This window comes from Artemia franciscana, chromosome 9, assembly GCF_032884065.1.
Source record: "Artemia franciscana chromosome 9, ASM3288406v1, whole genome shotgun sequence".
NCBI classification, from domain to species: domain Eukaryota; kingdom Metazoa; phylum Arthropoda; class Branchiopoda; order Anostraca; family Artemiidae; genus Artemia; species Artemia franciscana.
Genome location: NC_088871.1, coordinates 19,961,102 through 19,983,422, shown reverse-complemented (window position 1 = coordinate 19,983,422; position 22,321 = coordinate 19,961,102). Strand labels below are relative to the sequence as shown.

At 36.4% G+C, this 22,321-nt stretch overlaps 2 protein-coding genes across 2 annotated transcripts; both read left to right on the top strand.

Moving 5' to 3' along the window:
• Positions 1-1,586: 1,586 nt before the first annotated feature.
• LOC136030787 (craniofacial development protein 2-like) lies at positions 1,587-2,615 on the top strand. The gene has a single exon (XM_065709832.1). It carries the CDS (start codon positions 1,587-1,589, stop codon positions 2,613-2,615), a length of 1,029 nt encoding a protein of 342 aa, XP_065565904.1.
• A 1,254-nt stretch (positions 2,616-3,869) lies between these two features.
• Positions 3,870-4,352, top strand: LOC136030786 (uncharacterized). The gene has a single exon (XM_065709831.1). The coding sequence runs from the start codon at positions 3,870-3,872 to the stop codon at positions 4,350-4,352; it is 483 nt and encodes a 160-aa protein (XP_065565903.1).
• The last annotated feature ends 17,969 nt before the right edge of the window (positions 4,353-22,321 follow it).

The window sequence follows — 22,321 nt, the reverse complement described above, 5'->3', positions numbered from 1 at the left end:
TTCATTATGACAATGGGATCTTTCACACAATACTGTTTTATCAGTGATGACGGAAAATTAAATTTTGAAAGTCGGCATAAATATTTTCCTAAATTAAATAGAAGTTGTCTTAATATCTGAACTATTGCAAACACTAAAATATGGTAACCATAATGGATAAAGAAGAACTGCTTTATCCAACAGAATTTAAAACATGAGTGACGAGTCATGACCTGTCATGTCATGACACAGTCATGACATGACATGAGTCATGACTTCCTAGTAAAAAAAAAAATCACGGAGAAAAATTACCCAACCAAAACTTGCAGAGATGCAGGAACGGACGGATTTCATTCAATGTGCTTGACAAAGGGATAGCAAAGGAACGTAAGGAATATCTAAATAAAGGAAAGATTCAAGTGGTTTCAGAAGGCCATTATGAACTTTAATTCTTATCTTACTAATTAATACTATTTGAAGACGTGGGACCGAAAATTAAAAGCTGACATTTTTTCAGTGAAATCTGAGACCAAAATTTGAAATAGATCAATCCAAATATCAACATTATTCTGAAGAGAAAACCGGGATAGACTGAGTAAAAGAAGATCAACGCATATCCAATCCAAGAAGCTGGATGTCCATAACTAAATAAGAGATGTTTTAATAGAATCAAAAGCAGAAGCAATTATTGTATTGAAGATAAAAGGGGGAAATACTCTAGCCTGCCTCAGATCGCTGCTCAAGCAAACATAAAAGTTAGTTAATTTCCCCTTCAATTTAACCCTTAAATTAAGACATTTTTTTACCATTGATTCATTACCAAAACTATTCGAAGAGGGCCTCCATTTCTTAAAAGGCATTTTGAAAATGCAAACGAAGAAAGAACATATTTCACGAGAAAATGAGATAAATTTATCGGCGATAAAACTTTTTTATGCGGGAGTTGTTGGGGTTTTTATTTCCTATTTCAATATAGAGAGTTATAGTAGCTCAAAGTTCAGTAAGTGCAAGTCATTTTTTGGTGATGGAGGGATTGTATAGAAAGAGAATCACCGGCACATAAGAATAAATCCAATTTCTCTTCAACTTTCTAGAAGCATCAATTTTTCTTAAATCCTTGTTGTGCGTTCAAAATCCAATACAAGACTGACGGGGATGTTCATTCAATACCGGTTTTTATACCCCCGGGGGACAATAGAAAATTACTTAGTTCCCATTAGAAGAATAGAGAGTCACGTGACGTTTTTGTTATCTGAAAATAATGGGGTACCTTTATTCTACGAACAAACCTTAGTTCCATAAAAATTGATAGATGTCTAGTCTCTATTCCCTCTCCTGAAGGCTTTGCTGATTCTAAGTGGGAGCAAAGGTGGAAGCTAAGCTTACAAATTGCCACGGCGGTGGTGGCGTTGTAAGCAAGGATGCTCCCCCCTTCCGTCCCTAGGCAGTAGAGCACACCCGCCAGCACACCTCATAGCGATGAGAGGGTGTAAACGTCACCTAGCTTCACGCCAAGCGAAGGGAGGGCCAAAGTGCTCCGGGTGACCCTTAGGACTGGGGCCCCTGCGGTTAATCATACCCAAGAAACATCCAGAATTATGTTGAATATGTCTAATACGAGAGCAAATTTGGCTACGGCATTCCCGGCATTAAGCGATGCGTCGAGGCTGGCGACCTCGTCGAAAAGTGAGCTAGCTACCATACTATCAAGGAGACAAGGCCTGAATATTGGCTGCTGGAACCTCTGTTCCATCAAATGTTCACTGACGCAAGCCTTCGTAGCTGAAGAATTTTATTTATATAACCTGGACATACTCTGTGTTTCAGAGACAAGATTAAATGGACCAACGACACTTGACCTAATAGCCCCTTCGGGTAAAAAGGCCATACTATTCAATTCTGGCCCAATGGACGGATCCGGCCTCGCAGGAGTGGGAATAATCATGACACCCAAGATCGCATCCGGACTCCTTGACTATGAAGTAGTGTCTGACAGAATTGTGATAGCCCGTTTAAAAGGTCAGAGTAATAACCTGACAATACTATCTGTATATGCCCCTATTCGTGACGCCCCTGACCACTTGAAAGACAAGTTCTATGCCGACCTCCAACTGACTCTGAACAAAATTCCTCGTAAGGACATCCTCGTGATCGGTGGTGACTTCAATGCCAGGATTGGCACGAGACTAAACGATTCTGCATGGGCCATTGGCAACCACGGTTTGGGCGACCGGTGCATTAACGGAGTTACACTTCTCATGTTTGCTATGCTGAATAATCTCAGTGTGGCTAATACATGGTTTAAACACAAACCTTGCCACACTTACACTTGGAGATCCCGAGATGGTCGAACCCGCACCCAAATTGACTATTTACTCGTTTCTCGTCGCTATAAGTCAATGATTCAAGACTCGAGAGTATACAGAGGGGCGAACACTGGATCAAAAAGTGGATCCAACCATTTATTACTAAAATCTAAAGTTAGATTCAGACTCATCTCCAAAAAAGTATCTGCACCTAGACGCATCCTAACTCAACGAAGCTCAACGAAAACTCTAGACACAGCGAAACTCAAATTCCCTGAAATCAAAGAGACCTTTATGCTCGAACTTACAAACCGTTTCACGGCGTTGTAAGATAATGACCGAGAATTTAAGACCAATCAAGCAATTTCTGAGACCGAGACAAGAGCCATGACAGAGCAAGAAAATTTTAACCCATCGCTAAATATAGAAAAGCGCTGGATTAAGTTCCGAAATCAAGTGAAAGAGGCAGCTACAGAAATTCTCGGATTAAGGGACAAAAAACCCAAAAGATGGATTTCTCAGAAGACAATAGAACTCTCTTTAAGGAAGAAACAAATGACTGATAAACACTCTGCTTCTTTTAAAGCACTCCGCAAAGAATGTCACAAATCTGCTAAGGCAGACAAACAAGCATATTGGTCTAATGTAGCCTGTGAAATGGAAAAAGCTTCTGCATGCAATGATTCATGGAAACTCTACCAGCTCCTAGGAGAATCAACCGGAAAAAAGAAGCAAAGATCTACCCCCACGATACTTAGTAAGGACAACAAGCTTCTCACGAGCAAAGAAGATTACATCAAACGATGGCGTACTCACTTCCAGGAGCTTCTTCACCCACCAGAAAATCACCACAGCCAACCCATTCCATCCCACAGCGGTTCTGAGTCACCATCCGTGTATGAGGATTGCAATATCGCCCCTCCAAGCAGAGAAGAAATTATTCATGCCATAGAACTATTAAAAAATAATAAAAGCCCTGGCATTGACGAATTACCAGCTGAACTTCTCAAGGCCCTTCCAGAAGCGGCTATCGACGAGCTCCACAACTTACTCACGGATGTCTGGGCCAACAAATAAATTCCTGAAGAGTGGAGGACCTCTATAATAATTCCTGTATTTAAGAAAGGGGATCGACCCGATTGTAAAAATTATAGAGGAATTTCCCTGATACCCATTTCTGCAAAAGTTTTCACAATAATAGTATTAAATAGGTTCAGAAACATTAGCAATGATCGGACGAGACCAAATCAAGCAGTATTCAGACCTGGTATGGGATGCTGCGATCATATTTTTAGCCTGAGACAGATCCTGGAACACCGCCTTATACACCAGCAGGAAACAATACAAGTCTTCATCGACTTTGTAAAGGCTTTTGACTCGGCAAAGAGAATTGCCATCTGGGATACAATGAGGGATGATGGAGTTCCCGAAAATATAGTCCGTGTAATTAAGGCTTATTACGTGGGAACAAGGGCATTTATAAGAGCTGACGGAGAAATCTCAAAAGAAATATCAATTGACGAAGGAGTGCGACAGGGTTGTGCCATATCACCTATTTTATTTAACTTTGTCATCGACTAGATCATGAAGACTCTTGACAAATACAAAGGTGTGACAATCATTCCAGCCCTATCAATAACAGACCTTGATTACGCCGATGATGTGGATATCTTGGCTGAGTCGATAATAGAAGCACAACTCATGATAGACGACATTGCTGCTAGATCCCTTGCTACTGGACTAAAGATCAGCCAATCGAAAACAAAATCGATGCGCACCTCTGGGATAGATGAAACTCCAGTCACATTGAATGGCATCCCAATCAAGGACGTCCAGAATTTCAAATATCTAGGCTCCCTAATAAATCCCAAGGGCGAAGCTCTAAGCGAAATACAAAGCCGCATCTCCGCAGCCTGGGCAGCATTCATCCAGCTTCGGAGGTGTCTCTGGTTAGGAAATAAATCTTCCTTCGAACAAAGCTCCGGATACATAACGCTTTGGTCCTCTCTGTGCTTCTTTATTGTTGCGAAACGTGGCCCCACAGAGCTGGGGAAGCTAATGACCTGAATGTCTTCCACCACAAGTGTCTTTGCTGTATTCTTGGCCTACATCTCTCTGACCGCGTCTCTAACGATGTCATCAGAAGAAGATGTGGTGATATACCATTTGTCTCTGATGTTGTTAAAGCGAGGCGTCTACGATGGTTCGGGCATACACTGCGCCGACCGGATGACTTGTTCAGCAAACAGTGCTTGAAATGCCAACCCCTTGCGCACTGGAAGAGGAAGCCTGGAGGACAAAAAAGACATGGTTATCAACAGTTAGAGCCGACCTCGAGCCACTGGGAGGTTTCAAAAAGCACGGGCACCGATGGAATAGACAATCGATCCAGTTGATCGAGCCAGTCGCACTTGAAAAAGAGCAATGGAGAGACGCATGTTGACAAATTCTGGATGCCACGATGGGCCTGGAAAAGGCTCGAACGTGACCCAAGTACAAGTAACTAAGTAGTCTCTATAACTGTTCTGCTCATAGAAATGGCGGAAGAATCCCTTGTTTTCTGACACGAAATGGCTATGTGCGTTTGAAATATGAAAATATTATGTGATGAACAATTGAGACCTTGTCCTAACTTGAGGGGGCCCATATATTTTTTCCTAGACCCCTCTGGTCTTTTAAGAAAAAACACTCTCTATTATGTAGCATGCAATCCCTATTATGTAACACCAAAAGAAATTATGATTGAGCAGGCACCTGAAGTTTTTTCCCTACACCCTTAGGTTTCATACGTAATTAACACCTGCTTCGTCTAGGAAACATTCCCAATTACGTAACATGCACCTGCTTTTTTTTGAAAAAAAACCCTATATTCTAACATGTACCCGTGCCTGGAAGAAGTTTATAAAGAGGGTCGGGACAGGGATTTACAGGGGAAAGGGATGTTACGGGATTCATTATAGAATCCCGTTATTCATTATGTAGATAACATATTTTACAAGATGCTCAATCAATTCATGGTTTAAAGCCATTCTTAAGAAGTTTAAAGACCCCCATCCTGAAAGTCAAACAACACTTTATTTTAGAATGGTTAGTGCAAACGTTGTGTTTCCTCTTGATATTTCCTTAGAGCTGATCTTTCTGAATCAAAAATCGTTAATAACGGCAAGAGGGACTCAACTGAAGAGAAATAAGAATTTCTAGGCTTTTTTTAAATCAAAAAAGAGACTGCTCAACGCTAAATCCTTACCAAGTACCACAAAACGACCAGAGTTGGCAAAACAGGGACACAATTCCAATGAGCAAAGATTTTGCTATATCTAATTGATTAAAAACTATCTAAAAGACGTATTATATCAGACTGTCCCAAAGACCCCTCTTCCCCCAATATGTCAAGCTTTTTTTATGTTTTTCTATGCTTATCTATCAATGTGTGCTCTAGACAGTTTTCTTCAACCCACACTTCAATTTTCTAAAGTATTTACCTCCATCCTTCCCCCTTCAAAGAGCACTATTTTTTTGTAAACTTGGAAAAATTTCGTGGTTTTTATATATTTCCGAGTTTTATAAGTTCCACTTATTTCAACATTAACACATGTCCAAAACCGACTGTTAGAGAGGGAGGGGTGTATAAGGTGGTGCGGGTCATTGAAAAGATAGTTAAGAGTAGTAATGGGGATAATACTTTAAACCGACACATAGGCGCTACCTTTTTGTTCCTTGATGATTTAAAATGACGAAGAAGTTTAACGGCGATCCGCTCAAAACGCAGGGGTTACTAAATTTTTTCGAGACACAGGTTCTTCTTACATAATAAGGAATGTTTTCTAAAAGATTAAGGTGTCTTTTACATAATAGGAGTTCCGTGACTTGTTAGATTTATCGAGGCTGCCATAATCTTGTGTGACATTTTGGATCTTACGATTTACCTCAGTATCATTTCTGCGTTGGAAGAATAAACATCCATATCTTATTTTTTAAAGTGAAGATAAAATATTTCAAGAAAGCATGTGTGCATGATAGTGTTTTAGTACCGTTGAATGCGGACATAGAGAAATATTTGGACTATAAAACAAATACTAATGCTAACATTATTGGACATGTATGCGTGCATCGTCATGCCAGTAAGGAGTTAAATTTCTTTGGGGTACCGAGAAAATTCAATCATAATAGAGGTTGATATGCAAAAGTAGCATTTCAAGAGATGATAGTAGACAAAGCAAATGCAAGACTAAAACTTTTAGTTGATCACGAAGGCAAACTACTTTCTACTGCCGATAGTAACATGCATCTGTTCTGTAAAACAACCCCATAAAAAAAGAGACGAATCGATGCTACCCACAAAATTTTTTATCCGTTTTGTTTTTCAAGGCTAAGGACTATAAACCACTCTTCAAGTCTTCCCTACGATCGTGAAATCGTTAGTACAATTTTCTGTTTTCTAATTCTCTCCATTTCTAAAATAGTACCATAAGGTTGCCTTTTCCTAGGTCATATGGCACCTGAACGAGGCCCTATTAGTGTTGGCTTGCAAAGATATATTAAAATCATACAGTAGTTTTTATATGCACCCATAATCATGAGCTCAAAAACAAGACATAAAAAAAATCAGTACAACCCATATAAAAATAAGATTTTCCATGATCGAGGTCTGTAAACCTCCAAATAACAGTTTTCTATGATAGATCTTTCAAAAGTTTGGATGTAATTTTGATTTTTGTCATGTCTGAGGGGTTTCAGGCTCTTTCTGGAATTTCCGCTATTTTATTTTCGTTCCATTTCATTCCATACTGTTCCATTTAGCTTGAATGAAATTTAATATTTATGGATATCTATTAGTTGAATATCTTTTCAAACCAGACAATATCCTTTCAAAATATGTTTAGATTTCACTTATCGTGTGCTTTTGTTTGCTAATTACTAGCTTACAGCCACTGTTGCAACCATGATTTCGTTCCAATATTTATGCTCCCTCTACTAGTTTGTCTCTTTTGCTATCTTTTCATCAAGTTTTATTTTTAGTTTGGATTTGCCTGCACCCAGGGAAGGTGGCTGGGTTTGAATTCCTACCCAAAACATTCCTCCGACTCGTGAAACGTAACAAAAATATATATGAACACATTTTAGATACGTTTTCCACAGTTTTTGTAGCCCCCCCCCCCAAATAAAAACGCCGGATACAGCCGTGCTGCCCTAGACTCAGAAGTTTTGTACATTGGGATGACCTAATAATCTAAGATGGCTGGGATTATCCTGCAAATTTATTATTATAAATGTTAGACAAAGTAACAACCGACTTTTGAATATTCAAGTGGTTGTTTTCACACCAGAAATCAAGAGGTGACTTTGTTGGGATACCCTTGAGAGTGACAATTTCAAATGGATATGTAGTGCCTAGCAAAGCTATTTGCAATGTGTAGAAGACTAAAAAATTTCTATACATTTTTAATGTGTAGAAAAAAAAACATATCTTGTAAAGAAATCAAACAACGAGCTTGAAACTTAAGGCAAATAAAAATAATCACTTCACAGTTTACGCATTTATCCACCAATATAGCACAAATATTTTGACCAATAATATTAGTAGTCTAGCATTAATACATCCCATGAGGACATCGTAAGCAAAGTACATTGGAACAAAATTTGGGTGAATGACCTACATATTCCTGTCAAGACATGATTAACATTTATTCGACCTTCACTGAATAAGAGGAATGACCAGTTATTATAATGCTTAATATTCAGGTCATGACAATTATACGAATATTTTTTTCGAATTGTAAGTAATTAGTCTTGACTTGCACTTGGGTAAAGTAATTCGAACGCATTTTTATAATTAGGACCAAGTTTTAGTGAATCAAAAAGCGACAAATCTGCTACTCTTTTTTTCTCGTCACTTACGCTTGGGTAGTGTAAACCAGTGAACTTATAATCCACAATAAACCACTTCCTATGGTATTTTTTAGAGGGAACTTATCGTCATCCGTGTCCCACCTCCGAGGGTTCCAAATACACCTTCCCCAACTTTCCCCCCATGTTTTGGACTTCCAATGTTTGAAATTAGAATTTTTCGAACTTAGATTTTTTCGGACTTAATTATTTTTGGCCTTAGAATTTTTTTTCAAGTTACCCTTTTTTTGCACTTAGATTTTGCAGAACTTAGACTTTTTTGGACTTGAAATGTTAAAACTCGGGTATGAACCCAAAATGGAATAAGTGTTATGATAAAAGAAACCACTAGGAACTATTTTATGAAATTGATTCAAAACATTTATTTTTGTTTTTATGACGATAATCTACTCATCGTTTCAATAAAAATACTTTTTACATTACTTTGATCTGTTTCAATCCTTTTTAGGGTAAGCTAGAACGTCGAACATTTAGAATTTTTATTTTAAAAAAAGTCCGAGATGTAAGAAAAAGAATTTTCAGAGATATAGACATACAGGTAGAAAGAGAGAGAGAGAGAGGGAGACAAAAACAAATAAGAACACATAGATTCAGACATACCTATACACAGAAAAGTGCAAACATCCGATAAGACATACACGCACACGCATACACACAAAGAAAGAGAGAGGCAGACAAATATTCACTCAGAAACACAAGCAAAGAGAGAGATACCAGCAAGTAGTCACTCAGGCACACGACACAAAGAGAGAGACGGAGAGAGAGAGAAAAAGAGAGAGAGAGAGGGGGGGGAAGCATTTAGTCATAAATGACAACATCCACTCAGACACAGAGGCACAGAGTAAAAGAAAGAGAGAGAGAGAAACATCCATGCAAAAACACAGTCAGACACACAAACACACAAAGAGAAACAAGAAAACACCCACTCAGATATACAGACACAAAGAGTAAGAGGGAGAAAAACCCATACAAACACGCATATACAGAAAAACACTGGTACGGAGACAAGCATATACCCGCTTAGACACATGGGTACAGAGACAGAGAGAGAGGCAAACATCAGCTCAGACACACGCACAAAGAGAGAGAGAGAGAGAGAGAGAAAGAGGCAGAGACAAAAAATGTGCAAACACACAGAGTTAGACACACAAACACATACACGGGAACAAGCAAACTCCGTCTCAAACAAATAGGCACAGAGAAAGAGAGAGAGAGAGATAGAGAGAGAGAAAAATAAATAGAGAGAGAGAAACACATACAAGCAAAAAGTGTCACAAACAAAAACTCACTAAGAAAGACAAAGAAACAAGCAAACGCCTTCTCTGACACACAGGCACAGAGAGAGTGAGATAAAAACCTATAAACATACAGATTCAGACACACAAAAACAGAAAGACAGACATGGGGAAAAGCAAACAGCCGCTAAGACACATCAGCATTGAGAAAGAGAGAGAGAAAGAGTGAGAGAGACAGAGAGAGGGGAGGGAGAAATAGAGAGAGAAAGATAAAGAGATAGAGAGAGAGAGAGAGAGAAGCAAACACCCGCTGAGATAAACAGGCACAGAAGGTGAGAGAGACAAAAACTCATACAAACAAACAGAATCAGATGAACCAAAAAAAAGGATGCATGAGCGTGAGGTTAGGTTACATCAAGATAAATACTTTTGTTAGGTTCGTTTAGGTTAGGCTAGCGTGGACGGCCATGCTGTGTTTTTGTAGGTGTTTGCTTTTTCTTCTCTCTCTGTGCCTGTGTGTCTGGCTACCTGTTTGCTTGGCTTTGTCTCTCTCTGTGCCTCTGTGTCTGAGCGGGTGTTTGCACGTTTCTGTGTCTGTCTTTGTGTATCTGTGAGTCTGACTCTGTGTGTTTGTTTGCGTTTTGTCTCTCCCTCTCTCTCTCTCTCTTTCTGTGCCTGTGTGTCTGAATGGATATTTGCTTATCCTCGTGTCTGTCTTTGTATGTTTGTGCATCTGACTCTGTGTTTTGTATGTTTTTTCTGCCTCTCTGCCGCTCTCTGTGCCTGCGTGTCAGAGCGGGTGTTTGCTTGTCCCCTTGTCTGTATTTGGGTCTTTGTGTGTCTGAAACTGTCTTCTTATGCGTTTTTGTCTCTTTCTATTTCCATCTCTTTGTGCTTATGTACCTGAGCGACAGTTCGCTTGTCCCTCTGTTTTTGAGTGCTTGTGTGTCTGACTTTGTGAGTTTGTAGCTGTTTGCTTGTCTCTCTCTCTGTTCCTTTGTGTCTGAGTGAGTGTTTGCATGTTTCTTTGCCTGGCTTTGTGTGTTTGTATACTTGACTCTTTGTATTTGTATGTGTTTTCTATCTCTCTGTCTATTTCTCTCTCTCTCTCTCTATCTCCTCTCTCTCTCTCTCTCTCTCTCTCTCTCTCTCTCTTTCTCTCTCTCTCTCTCTCTCTCTCTCTCTTTCTCTCTCTCTCTCTCTCTTTCTCTGTGTCTCTGTGTCTGACTGGATGTTTTCTTGTCCCTGTGTCTGTTTTCGGGTGTTTATGTATCTTAGTCCATATGTTTGTATATGTTTTGTCTCTCTCTGTTTTTATGTGTTTTTGTCTTTCTCACTTTCTTTGCCTGTGTGTCTGAGCGGGTATTTGCTTGTTTCTCTGTCTGTCTTTTTGAGTTCCGTGCCTCTCACTCTGTGTGTTTGCATGTGTTTTATCTCTCTCACTCTCTGTTTTTCTTTGTCTGACCGGGAAGTGTGCTTGTTTCTCTTTCTGTCTTTGTGAGTTTTTGTGTCTGACTCTGTGTCTTTGTAAGTTCTTTTGTAGCTTTCTCTCTCTCTTTCTCTCTCTCTCTCTCTCTCTCTCTCTCTCTCTCTCTCCCTCTCTCTCTCTCTTTCTATTTCTCTGTGCCTGTGTGTCTGAGTAACTGTTTGCTTGTAATTTTCTCTATGGGCGTATGTGTCCTAATTGGTGTTTGGTTTTCTCTGTTTCTGTCTTTATATATTTGTGTGTCTGAATCTGTGTGTTTGTATGTCTTTTATGTCTCTCACTCTCTTTTTCTGTATGTCTGAGCCGGTGCTTGTTTCTCTTTTTGTGTTGGTCTGTCTGACTCTGTGTGCTTGTTTGTGTTTTGTCTCTCTCTCTCTCTCTCTCTCTCTCTCTCTCTCTCTCTCTCTCTCTCTCTTTCTCTCTCTCTCTCTCTCTCTCTCTCTCTCTCTCTCTCTCTCTCCTCTCTCTCTCTCTCTCTCTCTCTCTCTCTCTCTCTCTCTCTCTCTCTCTCTCTCTCTCTCTCTCTCTCTCTCTCTCTCTCATCTTCCTCAGACTTTGGTAAAATCCCTTTTAACTTATCTCAGATTCTAGTACATCCCTATGAGTCCATTAGTAGTATCTATGTCCCTGAAAATTTTTCAAGAGTTACTAAAAAATTCCCTGCGATCTACCTGTAGATCACAATCGACGTTTCGTCGATCTCTTCTTATCGACATTAAAGTGATGGGACGGACATAGAAACGAGTATTAACTCGTGCGAATACGCAGTAATTCAAAAGGTGTTCTTTGAGTTTCCGTCAATTTTTATCTTAACCTTATTCCTCCTAAATTTCCATGTTTGCCTTGGAATTAATTGAACAAAGTTAATTATTCTACTTTCCTCAGGCTCCTCAATAAATTTAGCACCCCATTCCAATATGACTCTTTGATTACCCTCTATTAGAATATACATGTCCAGTTTGCTGCCATGACATTTTCCATAAAGATTAGAATAAAACTGAGTCAACCCAAAATAGAGGCCAACGGTGAAATCTTTAACTCTCTATTATTCCCAAAAAAGGCAGGCTGGAAACACTTGAGCTCAGTAGCCTCCGTCTTTCAAAATATGCAGCACCTAAAATACAAAATGCAGAAATAAATCTTTAAACCAGTGAAACATAAATTGAATATGCAAATCAAGCTTGGAACTAACAAAAATTACCACGAAAAAGAGTTGGGTTTCGCCTCATTTTCTCACTGTAAAAGTCAAAAACCTACTGCGTCATTGGCGCTTTACTGAAAACGAATTATTTTACAAATAGTTTCTTTTGTACTTACTACAACCTTGAAAATAAACATACAAAATAGAGTAGAATTAAACCTTGAAGTCTTAAGCTTTCAACAATTAATATCACTATAAATCAAATATTCAGCTTAGCCTAAAGTCTAAAGCCTACACCGTCATTGGCGCTTCACTAAAAACGAATTATTCAACGACAATGTTCTTATCCAGTTATTACAGCATTGAAAATTAAAGAAAAATTACAGCGAAATAAAATTTTGAACTGACTATCTTTCAACAATTGATATCATTATATATCAAATATTTATTTTGGTTTTATTTATATTTTCCAAGACAATTTAAGACACATACAGTTTTCAATAAAGTGCCAATGACGCAGTAGGTTTTTGATTTTTGTAGTGAGAGAAGGAGGCAAAACCCAAACTGTTGTTTGTAGTGATTTTTGTTCGTTTGAAGCTTGATTTGCGCATTCAGTTTAAGTTTCACTTGTTTAAGATTCATTTATTCATTTATATTAGTACCAAGTGTATGTTTGTCGGCTATGATTTTTCGCTTAATTTCTATTCGTTTAGGGTTGCATTTATTCTTTAATATTATTTTTTGTAATTTGTTCTTTTATATTAGTACTTGTTGCATATGAAAACAAAGAAAGGAAATAATAAATAAAAAGAGAAAAATCAAATAGGTGAAAAACGAGGATTTTATCAGCCAGTAGCAAAATATGGAAAAACAAGCAAATATTTCGACAAGGACCTCCGCCAAGTCGTCCTCAGTGCTAAAAAAAAAATAAGAAAGAGGAAAAAGAAAAAAAAACAAAGAAGAAACAACAACAAATCTAACCTTTTTAAGTCAACTGTACGAGAGGAAAAAAGACACTGATCAAACAGTTCGTGGTAACGAACTGTAGTAAGGAGCGACCCGGCTCAATAGTAAACGAAACTCTAAAAAACGGAATTTCGATGCTAAAAGATATATCAAAAGAATCAGATTTTTATGCTGATTTTAAATATATAAGTTTCATCAAATTTAGTCTTTGTCATCAGAAGTTACGAGCCTGAGAAAATTTGCCTTATTTTAGAAAATAGGAGGTAACACCCCCTAAAAGTCATAGGATCTTAACGAAAATCGCACCATCGGATTCAGCGTATCAGAGAACACTATAGAAAAAATTTCAAGGTCCAATCTACAAAAATGTGGAATTTCGTATTTTTTGCCAGAAGACAAATCACGGGTGCGTGTTTATTTGTTTTTTTGTTGTTTTTTTTTTCCCCAGGGGTCATCGTATCGACCAAGTGGTCCTAGAATGTCGCAAGAGGGCTCATTCTAACGGAAATGAAAAGTTCTAATGCCCTTTTTAAGTGACCAAAAAAATTGGAGGGCACCTAGGCCCCCTCCCACGCTCATTTTTTTTATAAAAGTCAACGGATCAAAATTTTGAGATAGCCATTTTGTTTCGCATAGTCTAAAACCATAATAACTATGTCTTTGGGGATGACTTACCCCCCACAGTCCCTGGGAGAGGGGCTGCAAGTTACAAACTTTGGCCAATGTTTACATACAGTACTGGTTACTGGGAAGTGTACCGACGTTATCAGGGGATTTTTTGGTTTGGGTGTGGGGTTCAGGGGAGGGGGCTATATGGGAGGATCTTTTCTTGGAGGAATATTCATGGAGGAAGAGAAATTCAATCAAAAGGGCGCAGGACTTTCTAGCATTACTATAAAAAAAACGAACAATGAAAATATAAACATGAAAAAGTTTTTTCAATCGAAAGTAACGAGAAGCATCAAAACTTAAAACGAACAGAGATTATTACGCATATGAAGGGTTCTAAAAATACTTTAGCATAAAGAGCGAGGTATTTAGGAGGAGATAAATACTTCACTCTTTATGCTAAAATTTTTTAAGTAATTTCAACTATTTATTCTACAGCCTTCTGATTCAGGGGTCATTCTTAAAGAATTGGGACAAAACAAGATTTAGTGTGAAGAGCGAGGTATTAACGAGGGGACCCAACCCCCTCATATATATAATCAAAAATATAAGAATATAAAAGTTTGTTACGTAAGTTAATTCTTAAGTTGCGTATTTTTTACTAATAAAAACGTTCGTTAAAAATTAAAAGATCTAGTTGCCTTTTTAAGTAACCGAAAAATTGAAGACAACTAGGCCTCCTTCCCCACCCCTTATTTCTCAAAATCGTCTGATCAAAACTAAGAGAAAGCCATTTAGCCAAGAAAAGAATTAATATGCAAATTTCATTTTAATAATTTATGTACGGAGAGCCAAAATCAGACATGCATTAATTCAAAAACTTTCAGAAATTAAATAAAAGAAACAAGTTTTTTGAAATGAAAGTAAGGAGCGACATTAAAACTTAAAACGAACAGAAATTACTCCTTATATGAAAGGGGTTTTTCCTCCTCGACGCCCCGCTCCTTGCGCTAAAGTTTGATTCTTTCTCGCAACTCTACTTTTTAAACAATAAAAAACTTTAGCGTAAAGAACGGGGCGTCGAGGAGGAAAAACCCCTTTCATATAAGGAGTAATTTCTGTTCGTTTTAAGTTTTAATGTCGCTCCTTACTTTCATTTCAAAAAACTTGTTTTTTTTTTATTTAATTCAAACAACAAAATCCAACTTGAAATCAATGAAAGAGAAGTTACCAATTAGATTGAATAAGTATCCTTTGCCTTGCAACAGATTTCTCCTGTCTACAATTTCGGTTTTCATTAGATATGCGGACAGGTTGTCTTAAATTAGACTGGGTGAAAATATTAATAATCTTAATATTTAATATTTAATCATAATGTTCTCATTTATTATTTCCCTTCTTTGTTTTCATACGTCATGCATAGCCAATATGGTCTCAGAACGTATTTAATTGTTGCAATTTTTTTCTATGATTGCCTATTTAATTTCTGTTCGTTTTGGGTTTCATTTATTCTTTAATAGTAATTTCTTGTCGTTTCTAATCTGGGTTTTAACAGGTATTTATATTTGCTGAGCTTAAGATTAATATGGCCTTTACTTTTCTTTGAAAAACTTCTTTTTCGGAAAGATTTTTTTTAAATTAATTGGTAGTAAAGACGGAGGGTGCAGTGATTTTTGTCCTTAAAAGTAAAATAGCCAGGACCCAAGGTGTTTTTTCCCGTTTGAAAAAAGTTTGGGAGAACAGGGAGATAAGTGTGTGAACCAAGGTTATAATATTGGAAGTTACTGTGATTACAGTAGTCAATTATGGTTCTGAAGTATGAGTGCTCCGAAAAATTTGCTAGATGTTTCCAGAGAAATTGCCTACGGATTGTTTTGGATGCCCGACAGAGTGTTAACATTTCAAACAGTAGACTGTCCGAAAAAAGAAGTTGAATCTCACTTTCTAGGGCTATACTGGGAGAAAGGTTGAGATGGCTAGGGCACATTCTGTGGATGAAAGATGACATTTTACCAAAGATTGTCCTTTTCAACCAACCGTCTAGGCCTAAACGTAAAGCTGGTTGTCCAAGGTTAGTGTGGGAGGAAGTCGTCAGGACAGATTTAAGGGATATTGAAAAATCCTCTGAGTGTGGAAAGAGTTAGGCTTTGAATATGGAGGAGGACCATGCGTAGCTGTGTTGGCCTCAGGTGACCTTATGCTGCAGTGATTGGTTAGTAGTTCGTAGTAGGAGTAGCATCCCTCTTAAACTTTTCCATAAAATATGTGTAACTTTGTCACGTTGGGAGTCCTGAGAAATATATTGTCAATGTTATCTTTGAGAAGCTGCAAATAAAATATTAATTATATATCAAGCATCATATTTTGAATGATGCTCTTTTTAATTCGATGTCATAATCAAATTCATTTAGGCATACTGTCTTTACTGGCACCGTAAGGCATGAAATGTCTATCCAGTCGTGCATTGTGACAAGCATAAACAAAATTAGAGCTTGATTAGGGCCTTTTTGTCCTTGGACACTACCAATTTTAACACGAAGCCCTCAAATTACTAAGGGAGATCATCAACATATAATGCAGCAGTTTAGATCGGACCACACTGAAACTCTACACATCCGCTTGATGATTCCGGTGGACTTCTCACTGATTCGCTGATGTTATGCACTGAAATGCAGTATACAATGCAGGGACCTCCGCTCTTGGAGCTTAATACGTCCATATGATGATTTATGGATGGAATTTATTCAAAATTACGGATGGACTTTGCTAATGACCACAAGACTCACAAAAAAGGATCCAAACTTTAAGTTGAGAAGTGAAAAGTCGAAACATCAAAGCACATACTCGTCGACAACTTTAATTTGTGCAAATACATTTGAAATGACATTCAAGGCCATTATTTACTACTGGCAAACTGACTTAACAAAAACGAATTCTTACCCAAAATACAGTCTATATTTTAACCATGCGCTGTTATCTGAACCTAACAATCTCATTTAAGATACTACAGCGCTACCTCTTATTTTAGAATTAAAATCTCTTAGAGATTTTATTAGGGTTTGCGCTTTGGTAAGGTTATCGATTTGGCTCAATCCACAACAAATTTAGCCCTTTTATTGCTAAACATGGAAACCTTTTAAAGAAAAAAGTGAAAGTCAAATAAACAATCAGAGTCGAATCTTAGCAACTGAATAGATTTTATGAAAATGTTATGGAAAAGATTTGAAAAGGATCGAAGGATTTATGTAGCTATGATGTAAACGATAATATTCCCTTTACTATCAGACTGTAACGGAGTGCTACTTTTTCTCATTTTAGCGAAGATAAGTCCTGGTGCTTGACTTGTACTACAATTATCAGCAATAATCTGCTGCAGACGACAGAAGCATAGTGTAATCAAGGTTTCGGGTGGGCTAAGGTAAATGTCGTATACACTCAGCTTGTTTCAGCCAGATTCACCCCTAATACTATATTATATATTCACCCTCCACTTCTCTTAACCCCCACACCCAGAAAAGGGTGATCAATCTGATAATTGAACCAAGCTCTATTCTAATAGCCCCGGATGTCACGCTATTCAGTTGCTCGTAATTTTGAATGGATTTCGACACTGTAAGACTTAATTTCTTGCACTAAACATTTAAGATACATAATTTATTGAAATATTATTGAATTTTACTAAATTAATTCGTTTGTGGGTTTGAGAATTTATAATAATAAAAAACATTGATATCAGTGGGCTACTTAAAGCCGAAATAAAAATCATAGGTAGTGCAGTAGCGCTGTCTAAGTAAAGCTATAGGATAAGTCGAAGTATTACCAAAGATTGTGTAATATTATGTTGTAACATATTCCCCACATTTAAATAGCGACTGGATTTCCAATTTTGAAAGTATTAAAAAAATAAGGGCAGAAATATTAACTTATCCGTTGGGCATTGCTTGACAAACAATATAAAAAAAAATCTGAACAATTCTTGACATTATTACGAGAGAAACCTCAAATAAAATAAAAATTGCCAGGGATGCCAACTGGAAGGAAAAATTGACTCCCAGTGTTTCAAAATTACCTATCCCTTTGTATCTTTGTTTAAGAAAATAAATTCTATAAAATACACAAAAGTTTTTCTTGTGTAAATCAGGGTAAGGGGGTAAACAATTCCAGAGGGTATTTCACAGAATATCGTTTTTATGTCTATAATTCCATTCACAAGCAAAAACTCGGTCTCCTAGTGCCGCACGACAAAACTGGTAACAATAGAAAAAGAGAATGGGCTGATATAGCTTATACACGCACATAGAATTTCTTTATTGTGAGAAAAATACACATATTTTGATCAAATTCACTTTATCCTACTTGCAGAAGACATTTCATACAACATGCTAATGCACAGATGTCACACAAATAGTGCTGACTAAAGTAAAACAGTTCAAAATAGGGATGAAACCTTTTTATCGATAGTGAACACATATAAAATTTCTTAACTGGAAATTTCGAACACATATACAGTGTTCATCATCAGCACTAGAACTGTATCATATCAGCACTGTATATGTGTTCGAAATATCCAGTCAAGAAATTTTATATCTGTTCACTGTCAATAAAAAGGTTTCATCCCTATTTTGAACTGTTTTACTTTCGTCATGGAAAGGCAGTGTGGTCTTCGAAGTTATCTATGAAATGTGACTAATAACAATAACAATCCTCAGTACATTTATGTCAATTCTTTTTTTGGAGCTGATTAAAAAAAAATAGTTAGAAAAGTGAAAATAGCAAGAATTCAGGATGGTATTGTACATAGAGACAGTTCTACATTTATGGGTTATTATGTGAATCTGGAACATAAAAAATAGAATGTTATCATCGCATATTAGGCATTTCAATGACAAATCAGAGAGCCGGAATTTCAATTAAATACTGGAAATGAAAAATAAAACAATTTAATGATTCCTGGAGCGGATTCCCCTCTACCAAATTCTATGACCAAACTACAACCGATTTGACCTATCTAGTTATAGTACAAATATCATTATAAACAGCACCAAGACTTATTTCCTTTTTCACCTTCTTATTCTTCAATGATTCCGTTTCTGTCCTATTTACAGATGTAGAGGGTGTATTCATTTCTACTTTGGAATGTTTTAAAACAAGAGAATCTAATATTGAACTGGTAGACTTCAGGAAGTAAAAGCACCTTAATTATCAGTGTAAAAAATTGACCTTAGCAAATGTGACGAAACAAGAGGCATAGTACATTTTTCAATTTTACCACAAACTAGGCTCACATTTTTAGTTGATGATAAGGTTTCAAAGGCAGTATATTTAGAGAAATATAGCTGTGGAACATATTGTGACTGTAATTGACACCAATTTTTCTCGTTTTCCTTATGTTAAAAACGAGCATGGACTGATTAAAATTTGTAAAAAGCAAGTTTGACACTTGAAACAAGCAAGAGTTTAAAAGCTACTTAGTAAATTAATTTTTTTTTTAATTATTAGGGGGACTACCTCCTTCAGTGACGCCACTGGTCATAGGTAGTAAAAACGATAAACCACTCCCAAGATGAAAATAATGTAAATTTTGATCTTGAAATGTGCTCATAAATATAGCATTAAAAACATGAATTTTATCCAAAATTAAGGCTACAAACAAATTTTCTCAAACTCGTGACCTATCTAGATTGTCTTTTTCAAGTCAGAAAATGCCATGTTGTCAATTAGCCCCCCCCCCCCCTCCCTCCAAAAAAAGTATGGAGTTGTTTTTGAGAAAAATAAATATATACATAAACAATTATTGCTCGTTAAAGATTTTATATATATATATATATATATATATATATATATATATATATATATATATATATATATATATATATATATATATATATATATATATACATCCAATTGTGTTCTCCCAACAATCACCAGTACCCATGCCTGGACATGGATCCTCCTTTCCTCTTAACTCTGAGTATTTGAACTTAAAATGCAGTTTGTTTTATTGTTAATAGTTCACGAAAATTCTTATGATATCACAACATCTCACAAACCTGCGGTCCGTTTAAACCAAGAAATTATCGTAATTAATAGGTAAAATTATTGGGAAAAGGCATTACTAGTTTGAATCTAAGTAAGAATTATGAAAAAAGCAAAAGGTTTTTATCTGTATATCATCATTCAAAAATTACCTTTAATTACAAAGCGGTCATTTGACATAACCGTTATGTCTCACAAAAGAAAAAGGCTCACCACTAATTGGCTTTCAAAAATGTGTAAAGTTTTTTAAAAAGTCAAAATATTATTTAGTCATTTCAAAACAAATCTTAAAAACTAAACTGTTTGAGAATTCCTTAAGTTTGGTTCTAACTTATTGTTTCCCTGTTAACTTATTGTTACATATTATTACAGGGAAGTTAACTTACTGTTATCCTTTCCCTGTTTTAAAGCAAGTACGATAAGGGGATAAATATGATACGAGTTTGAAGATAGAGAAAGATTAAGATTGCGAAGATATTTTTCTAGTTTGCTATTCGGGAATGTATTTTGATTTATTAAATGTTTGGTTAAGATACGCCATCTCAATTTTTCTAATAAATAACAGATGGCATATCTAACTACTTAAGGAAATAATCAATATAATCTATTTATAATCGCCATATGTCTAAGAGTTGCCACCTGTCCAGATATATCAGGACCAAAACCATTATTGGTCTTGTTGCCCTGAGATCCAAACAAGACCCAAGTAGAAAATTTTGTTTCGAGCTTGGCTCAAGTACTGAAGTAAAGCCAATATGGAAAGAGTATGTTTCCTAGTGTTGGCCTAGTGGACCATGAAAATAATCGACTGCTGCTAAGGACCAAAATCAACCTCACAATTCAATCTTTCAATTCAATCATATATATTTTAACAAAAACACATAATTACATGTACATAATCTGCCAGGAAAGCACAAAAGTGCTTGACTAGGGCAAAAACTTAACTAAAGAATAATTAAACAATCAACAAACAGAAAACAACGAATCAACTGGATTTATCAAAAAAAGAAAAAAAAGAAAAAATAGGGGGGTGACGAAGAAAAAGAAAAGAAAAGAAAAATAAAAAGAAAGGAAGAGAAAAGACCGAAAAGAGGAGGACCGCACGATATTCAAATCTAAACAGTGTTTGTGTAACGACCCTTCACTGCTCGCTTGAAGGTAATAACGTTATTTGAGTTCCGGATTTCCAAGGAGATTGAATTCCAGATAGCTGGTGCCAAAAATCTAATTAAAAAAGAAGCTCTTTTTGTTGATGGTGTCTCGTTGACAATGTCACATGAATTTCGCGTTTCATAAGTATGCAAATCTTGATTTAAAGTGAATAAATTTTCAAATGACGATGGAAGGAGGTTGTTAAAATATTTAAAACAAAAAGTTGCAATCTGAAATTCCCCAGTCTTTGACACATCAAATATTTTAGTAAGTTTGAAATGGAGGTTAATGTTATCTGAATGCTGAAGAGGTTATATAATTTCAATGGCCTTTTTTTGGATGATCTTTTTTGGATGACATGATATGAAGTTGCTTGCCCGTATAGAGCATCCATAAGACAAATGGAGATGAGAAATAGAATGATAAATCATTTTCAGGATTTTTTTTAGGGAAACGGAATTTGAGACGGCGGATAACTCGAAATTTGTTACCAATCAATTTAGCATGTTCATTCCACGAAATATTCTCATCAATAATAAATCCAAGATATCTACAGGTTTTTATCCTATTTATAATATTATTTTTTACAATTAAATTGAGGTTTGTTAGGACTGATCCGATTCTAGAATATAAAATATAATTTGTTTGACCATAATTTAGTGTCAAATACTGTGAATCAGCCCACGATATAAATTCAGTCAGACCAATTTCCATTTTTTCAAATAAAGAAGGTAGATTTTCACATGCAACAAAAAGAAGTGTGTCATCTGCAAATATTTTGATACTAGGTTCTGATAAATAATATTTTAAATAGTCAAGATAAATGAGAAAAAGCAGTGGTCCCATTATTGAACCTTGTGGCACTCCACACTGTAAAAGATGGCACTCTGATGTTGCATTTGCATTTTGTAAAACTTTAGCTCTATTAATAAGATACGAACGGAATTATTTTAAAGCCACATTACATACACCAAATGATTCAAGAATTTGGAGTAATTTATCATGATCAACAATGTCAAATGCCCTTTTAATGTCTAAAAGTAAAGCTGCGGGTATTAGGCCTTTATCAAATGCATTATTCACCCAGTCAACCAATTTAAGAATTGCAAGGTCCGTAGAAAGTCCTTTGCGAAAGCCAAATTGGGTATCACATAGAAGATTCTGCTCCTGGAGGTAATCATACATTCTTTTATGGACTACTTTCTCATAAATCTTCGAAAGAAAAGGTACAATAGAAATGGGTCGGTAATTACTCGGGTCATTTTTTGACTTCCCTTTGTGAAGGGGTAGCACTCAGGCTATCTTAAGTCTTTCTGGAAAAGTTCCCTCTTCAAGTGATAAATTAATCAGATGAGTCAGAATAGGAATAAGAACTGTTTTTGTTGCTTTAACAACTTTTAACGATACTTCATCTACTCCACAGGATTGTGATTTCATTCTCATAATTATTTCATTTGTTTCATTTTCATCACAATTTGTAAAAAGGAATCCAGAAGTAACATGA